Source organism: Oryx dammah, unplaced genomic scaffold (assembly GCF_014754425.2).
Source record: "Oryx dammah isolate SB20612 unplaced genomic scaffold, SCBI_Odam_1.1 HiC_scaffold_10, whole genome shotgun sequence".
NCBI lineage: Eukaryota > Metazoa > Chordata > Mammalia > Artiodactyla > Bovidae > Oryx > Oryx dammah.
This window is the reverse complement of record NW_024070194.1, coordinates 40,837,424-40,844,997: the sequence shown is the minus strand read 5'-3', so window position 1 is coordinate 40,844,997 and position 7,574 is coordinate 40,837,424. Positions and strand designations below refer to the sequence as shown.

The 7,574-nt window shown below is 53.3% G+C and overlaps 1 protein-coding gene across 1 annotated transcript in view; it reads right to left on the bottom strand.

Annotated features, from left to right (window-relative positions):
* Positions 1 to 3,635: 3,635 nt before the first annotated feature.
* The window catches only part of ACSS1 (acyl-CoA synthetase short chain family member 1), a 43,911-nt gene continuing 39,972 nt past the window's right edge, over positions 3,636 to 7,574 (bottom strand). Inside the window, exons 13-14 of the mRNA XM_040248852.1 lie at positions 6,375 to 6,493; positions 3,636 to 5,113 (exon numbers count right to left, since the gene is read on the bottom strand). Coding sequence (XP_040104786.1) covers positions 4,934 to 5,113; positions 6,375 to 6,493 — 299 coding nt within the window. The 3' untranslated portion in view covers positions 3,636 to 4,933. The remainder of the gene's footprint in view (positions 5,114 to 6,374; positions 6,494 to 7,574) is intronic.

Below are 7,574 nucleotides of genomic sequence, written 5' to 3'. Positions count from 1 at the left end.
GGACCCAAAGGCATAACATGAGGGTGAAAATAAACATGTTCACCCTGTGACAAATGCCCTGCAGGTTGCTGTGATTGCAGTGCCACCACTCCTTAAGACTGGAGTTCTTAGCTGCACATTAGATCATCCGGTTATCTTTGAAATATACCAATGCAGGAGACATAGAGATGTAGGTGCAGTGCCCGGGATGGGAACTTCCCCTGGAGGAGGGCATGGCAACCCACTCCAGTATTCTTGCCTGGAGAATCCCATGGACAGAGGAGCCTGGAGGGCTACAGTCCGTGGGGTCGCAAAGAGTGGGACACGACTGAGCGACTTGGCACACAACGCCCACATACTCAACGTTGTACTGGGAGGGAACGAACAATACAAAGTAGTATGTAAACAACCTCAGTAACTCAGGAAATGCTTGAGTGAAATGGATGTTGGAATTCAGAACCTTTCACATGTAAGGAGCATCATGCATGGCTTTCTATTCCTGTGATGGCAGATTAGGTGATAGACTCACACCCACAGTGGGGACAACGATGAACTCACCAATGAGCCCAGCATGGTGATTAGGATCCAGGAATGACAGAGGCTCGGGAAGATGAGCCCAGGGCTGGAAGCCTCTTTTTCCCCAAGTGCATTCACAGGTCTAGAGGAGGAGATTGAGAGGCCAGCCAGTTCAGAGACCCAGGTGTAGTACTGAGTCCTGGGAGGTAAGCAATGGTTGCCATGGCACTCATTTGCCTGCTTTCCTGTTTCACACCCTTATCCCTCACACTTGTTCCTGGAATCACATTCCTAAGTAAGTCACATACAAGCCTTTATCGCAGCTCCTTCAGGGCAGGTGAGACCAAGGCAGGAAGAGAGATGAGAATGTGAGGAATTGCAGCGTGAGATGTCTGTGTCCTCAGAAGAAAGAATAACAAATTATATTTAAAGATACAATAAATGACTGAGACATTTCTAAAACTGATTCAGGTGGACATCAACCCACAGACTCAAGAAGTTCTGTGGAGCCAAGCAGGATAAATAAGTTTTATTTGTGAAATGAAATACTGTGAAACCAAAGACAACTGGTGTTCACAAACCAAAAAGGATTTGTTTGCTTGGTTTCACCCTGTTATGCAGCAGAATTCCCAAACAATGATGAAGGGAAAACCTCCTTAATTTAGGTTAGAGGTCAGCACCCTGCCTCCTCCCACCAAAGTCAACGCCTCCCGGAAGGCTTACTGTGGGGCCTGCACCTGCCTCGGCTCTCCCCATCCCAGATAACATTTCAAAGGCCAACAGATGCCTTCAAAATTATAAAATAAAAGTTAAATATTGATGCTCCCCTAAGCTCTCAGGAGGGGTCTGAGCATGGAGGTCAAGGGTGGAGTCAGACAGGCTCCATCCAAACCCAACTCCACCACCTTCCCACCTCCTCTGCCAAGTGGGGACAAGTGTCTATACAGGAGGCGCCGTGAGGGTGAAGTGGGCTGAGTTGAGCACCTGGCAGGGGCTCCTTCAGCAGCAGAAGTGGTTGTGTTGTTTTTAACACATGTTTATTTTTGGCCGTGCTGGGTCTTCACTGCTATTCTCTGGCTTACTCTAGCTGCAGCAAGATGGGGCTACTCTTGGTTGGGGTGCGCTGGCCTCTCTTGCAGAGCACAGGCTCTAGGCGCTCGCACTTCACTAGGTGTGTGTGGTTGTGGCGTGTGGGCTTAGTTGCTCCACAACATATGTAATCTTCCTGGGCCAGGGATCAAACCCATGTCCCCTGCAATGGCAGGCAGAGTCTCTTAACCACTGGACCACCAGGCAAGCTCCGTGGAAGCATTTCCGTAATGACATGGGGTATCTTGAGGGCTGGAGGTGAGGGCGAGTCAGTCTGGGAGGACTTGAATTAATCGCACTCGAGTCAGGCTGAGGCAGTGGAGTGAGCACTGCCACTGCCACTCCTGCTCCGCAAGTGCAGCCACTGTGGGTGACGCGGTACCAGCACGTGTGTCCTGGCGTGCCTGTGTCACCTCGGGATCTGCCGTTAGGCCGGTGTCGTGCTGTCACAGCACAGTGGTCTTTCTGTCCCTTCTGGTCCCTGCTCTGCTTCCACGCCATCAGTCATCCATCTCCGCTCTGCTCTCTGCTGTTGGTGGCTCCAAGTCGGGTCTTTATCAGTCTTGACAGAAGAGGTAATGCAGGGAGCAAAGCCTGGGGCTGCGTTAGGCAGGACAGTGTGCCCCACTCTGTCCCAGGCAGGCCCTGCTGGAGCTCTCTCCGAGTCCTCTTAGAGGCCAGACGCATCACACAGCCAAGGACTGTGATGCCAGCATTGCCGAAACTTGGCCTATTTCCCAGCACCAAGTAGAAATACGGAGACTGCGTTTTGGGTGAAGTAGAAAAGAGTAGCTTTATTGCTTTGCCAGGCAAAGGGGGGAAGAGTAGGCTAATGCCTTCAAGACCAGGTGACCCCCCTCTGGAGGGAGTAGGAAGGTGGTCTAGTGTTCAGAGGGCGGGGCAGGATCAGCTCATGGAGAGTTAGGTTAGTTGACGTCAAGGTGGAGTTTCAAGTATCATCAGCCTTCTGGTTTCAACCAGTCTAGGGTCTGTGTTCTTGGGATCAGCAGTTTTCATGCGGAGGGATCTACTGCCTGTAAAAACAACTTAGGAATGTGTCAGACATTTATCCATATCTTTCAGGGAACTGAGAGTTCGGTAGTTCTGCCATCACAGCTCCCTGGCCCAAGAGCTATTCTTTGCTTCTACATCTTCACTTTTCCCAATCATTAACTCTTGAGTCAGCCTTTTACTTCAAAAGACAAGGACACAGAGGCTTGTACATGGTTTCCCTGGGAATGACGGTCGCAAGCCCCCAGGAGACCGAGATCAGGGTTGCTTTACCAGAAGGGGACGCTGGGTAACTGGATTTGTTAAAAGTCGCCCTGTAACCCTCTCCCACTGCCCTGCCTGGGGCCAGACTGCTGTGGCTGGGACTTCCCAGGCAGCCAAAGGTAGATCCGGGTCTTTTCCTGGTGAGCCACCTTCGTAAATTCAGCATGCTCCCAGCCTCCTCCCCACACCTGGGGGCTCCAGAGGGACACTGTCCCTGGGCCATTGGGCTCAAGCTCTGAGGAGCATTTCTCATCCCTACCTCTCAGGGCGCCCGTTCGACGTGTCTTTCTCTGAAGCCTGCCTCTCATCCACTGAAGGAAACAATTCCTGTCCATCTCTGGGTGGCAGGGAGGGGGTGGGGGGGTCACTGCCTGGGTGGGCTTCTACCCCCTCGAGCTCTGTGCTCTAGATCAGCCCCCACGGCTGACGGGTCTGTGTCATCCAGCCTGGTAGCTCCCAGCCACGTGGCACCTGAGCGTTATTGGCTGGCACCACCAAGGAACTACATTTTTAGTTTGTTTGTTTGTTTTAACATATCCAACTAGACACAGGTAACTAGTGATTGGCCAGCACCAGTGGTCTAGAGACACATTAAGTTAGCCAAATAACAGCCTAAGATAGGTGAGGTTCCTGGAGTTGTACTTCCTCCAGGAAGATAGTGAATTTTCTAAGTTTTCTCTTTTGAGTGAACCGGTCTCTTCCAGTTTTGTTACAAGGATTATATTCAGCAACTAAGAACAGCAATTTTTTTTAATCAGAAAACGTCACCACAGAAAGAAGAGAATGAACAAAATAAAGCTTTATTTGAACGGCCCTGCAGATCATTTTGAGGCCCTGGTCACTGTCCCAGGCTATAGTGAAGTCATTTCCTAAGTAGTGCCCTGACTATAATGAACCAAGTCCAGTGAAACGCTACAGGTGCAGGTATGTGGTTCTGCTAGAGCCGTGTGCTACAGCCGAGGCCACCCATCCTCGCCTGGCCACCCAGCATGGCCACAGCAGCTGTTAAGCAACCCGACGCCCTGTGAACACCTGTACGCCTGCAGGGCATCGCCCACTGTGGGGCACAGGGCCAGGTGGCGGCAGCCCTCCCTGTTCTCCGGGACCCAGCTCAGCAGGCCGTCCTCCCCTTGATCCACAAGTGGGCCCTCATGTGCTTGGCTATAAATAGACCCTTTGCAGCCTACCGGTCCACATCATTTTGTCAAGTCCAGAGGACTCAAGGCACATTGGCAAAGGGAAAGACTGGCTCAGAGCAGGGAGGTAGGACGGTTTGCGGGGACCCAGTTTCAGCTGCATTAGTGAGTCCCCAGCTTCCCTGAAGAGCCCCAAGAGTGGAGCACACCAACCGGCGGCTAAGAGGGTCCTAGGCCAGGGGAGAGTAATCATCCCAGACCACAGCCTGCACAAACACACACGACCAGAACCCATCCCCACAGGTGCTTCTAGCAGCTAGGTTTCATCACACACAAATCAAGAGAAGTGGAAACACACCAAAAATAGATGCTGTGGGCTTGAGAGGTTTCAAGATAGCTGTGTTAAGACAGAGGCACAAACATTTCCAACTTACATTTCCAACAAGCCAAACAGTAACCCAAAGTGCACCCTCCAGCCCGCCACGCTTCCCCACGAGCGTAGGCAAAAAAGGAAGCTTTTCGTAACTGTTAAGAAGAGCGTGTGCAAGTAGAGCACACACTGCATGTGTGTGGGCACCATGTTTCTTCTAAAATATAAAAGTATAAAAATAAAATCTTCACCTTTTGTTTCTAGAAACATCTGGAGGAAACATGACTGCTGTTTGCTCCCAGTCCAACTGAGCAGACACAGGGGCTCCACCTTCCTGTGCTGTCAGGGGGACAGGGGGATGGACTTTTCACCAGGAAACCAGATTCGGGACAAGAGGGAGGAAGCTCGTCCTGGGCGAGGACCTGTCATGGGTCCCCGGGGGGGGAAGGCGGGGACTTCAGGCTTCACAAGGAGGGCAGCCTGGGTTCTGCTGGGGCGTCTAGGAACAAGCTGACTCGGGAGCTGTGTCCTAGGAGCACACATTAGGGGCCTGGTCTCAGCAGAGCCATCATTTGGCACACCCCCGCTTGTCTTTGTACTCCTGGTAGGCGCTCAGGATCTCCGTGATGACGCCAGGGTCCTCGAGAGTGGTGGTGTCCCCCAGGTCCTGAGCTCGGCCCATGACGATCTTCCTGAGGAGCCTCCGCATGACTTTTCCAGACCGAGTTTTTGGAAGACGCTTCACTACCTGGCAGGGAAGGCGCAGCATTAGCCTTTGAGTGGTGCTCAGACTCCCAGCTGGTGTCCAGCTGTAGTGAGATGAGGGTGTCCTGGAGGAAGACACCCCTCCCCGAGGACCCAATAGGAATGGCTGAGGTGCAGCACCCCCCTCACAGAGAGCGGCGGGGCTGTGGCCTCCAGTTTTATTCTCCAAGCATGCATCCTAAGTCACTTCAGTCGTGTTTGACTCCTTGCGACCCCATGGACTGTAGCCCGCCAGGCTCCTCTGTCCATGGGATGCTCCAGGCAAGAATACTGGAGTGGGTTGCCGGGCCTTCCTCCAGGGGATCTTCCCAACTCGGGAACTGAACCCACATCTGTTACATCTCCTGCATTAGCACATGGGTTGTTTATCACTAGCTCTGCCTGGGAAGCCCTTGTTCTCCTCCTTCTGGACCTAAAGCTGAAACCATCCACTGCCCGGGGGTTAGCTGAATCTCCACCGCGGAGGCTCTACCCATACCTGGTGGACCTCACTGCTGACACCCATTCCTCCCGCCAGTTAAGCTGGGAGGGCTCTCGGGTGACAGCAGAACCAGGTGTTTGAGGGGCACCTTGTCTCCTCCCCTGGCTGGGACCATAATTGGCTTTTCTAACGTAAGAAGTAGGAGCTGCTTGAGAGGAAAATGTCGTCTTGCTCAGTGTTTGAAACTTAGTGTTTGACATTATCCAACCACAGGCATTCAATGTCAAGGCAATACATGAAGGGCTGCATTTAGGGCCTATAACAGTGGCCGGTCCTTAGAAAGAAACTTGTTCATCGACGGGGAGTTCAGGTGAAGCTCTGGTCACCAGGCCAACAGTGTCACTCATATGGCACCAAGTGAGGCTGGGCCCTCCTGTCTCAGAGTCCTAACTCCCAGCTAAAGAAGGTCGTGGGCTGGTGTTGAAAGGATTGAAAAGCCACTGGGACTGAGAAGATGGCCCAGTCCTCCCCCAAAACCCACCCCAGCAAAGGCTCCCAGGCAGACTCTGGTGGCATCTCCCCACCAGCCCAGGGACATCTGGTCCAGACCCAGGCCTCTCTATTTACAATGCCTGACCCTCTGCAACCCAGCCAGGCCTGAGTGCCCGGGAGCTGTCCACGCTGATACTGTAACTCCTCCCCTACTCCGAGGACGCAGCAGCCACCCCCTCACCCACCTCCTGCTGCCACCCTGTCAATGGTAGGAAGCAGAAAGAAGGCTGAAAAGCAGCAGCTCGGTGGCCCCTGAGGGGTGTCCACTCACCAGGACCTGATCGGGCACTGCGTACTTGGCAATCTTGTGGGCCACCACCAACCGGAGCTCCTTCACCACCACGTCCACATCACCCACGTCATCTTTCAACACAATGAAGGCGAAGGCAGCTGGAAGGAGAGCAGAGGTTCAGAACATGAACTACCTCCCAGGGCAGCGTGTTTCACACAATCGCCATTAAGTCCAAAGGGGTTTTAGATCAGAGGCCAGTGCGCCTGTGGCCACTGATCCCTGTAGCTGCCTCCCTGAAGGTGCATTTCCATTTTCATTCAAGGTGGAAGTGACTCCAGCGGCTCCTCTGAGTGCCCCGGGATGGCGGACACATGTGGAGAGACCCTGGAGCCGTGACTCACCTCTGTCCTTACGCCTGTGACACAGCCGTGACATGGGCTGTCAGAGACTCACTTTCCACCATGTGCATCGGGCGTGGAATCACTCCCCAGACACTAGTCTGTGGATCTGTGTCCAGCCTGTGGGCACCAGACCCATAGCTATTTAAACACAAGTTCAGTGTAAAATGCAGCTGGGAGCCACTGTGTGGACAGCACAGATGAATGGCTTGCTCAGCAAGAAGCTCTATTGGGCTGTGCTGGTCAACCAATAGTTTAGCATAAACACCAGGTTTTGTTTTCAGTACTCGAGAGAGGATCAGAGGGGCTCCCGGGCATACGGCCCCAACTCCATTTCTCTCCGTGTGAGTGGTCACTGTCCCAGCGTCACTTTGGACAGTCTGACCTGCACTGCCCCCTCCTACCGCAGCTCCCTTCATATGCAGCCTCCATATTGCTCGCTGGCCTGCCTATCCCTGCCCCGAGCCCACCCCTGATTGAGACGCCTACGAATCCCGCTGAACAGATCCAGCTGCCTCTCCCCTCTCCCCGGGCCCCTCCAGCACATGAGCCCACAGGGCAGGGACTTAGGTCGCTCTCTAGGTCTGCGTCCTAATCACACGAGACCTGGGGAGCTCCCCCCCGTCAGGTCAAGTGCAGAGGGAGTGGGGAAAAACACACACCCACAGTTTTTGTTGTTTATGTTTGACAAGTGGACAAATGCTCAAATGTGTTAGAAATCAGGAAAATGCACATAACGATAGCCGATACACAAATTCTCTCCCAAAGCCTGGCAGGCAACACCCAGAGCCACTAGGAGGCAAGGGAGGCTGGTGGAACATGGCATGGCCCAAGGGCCCTG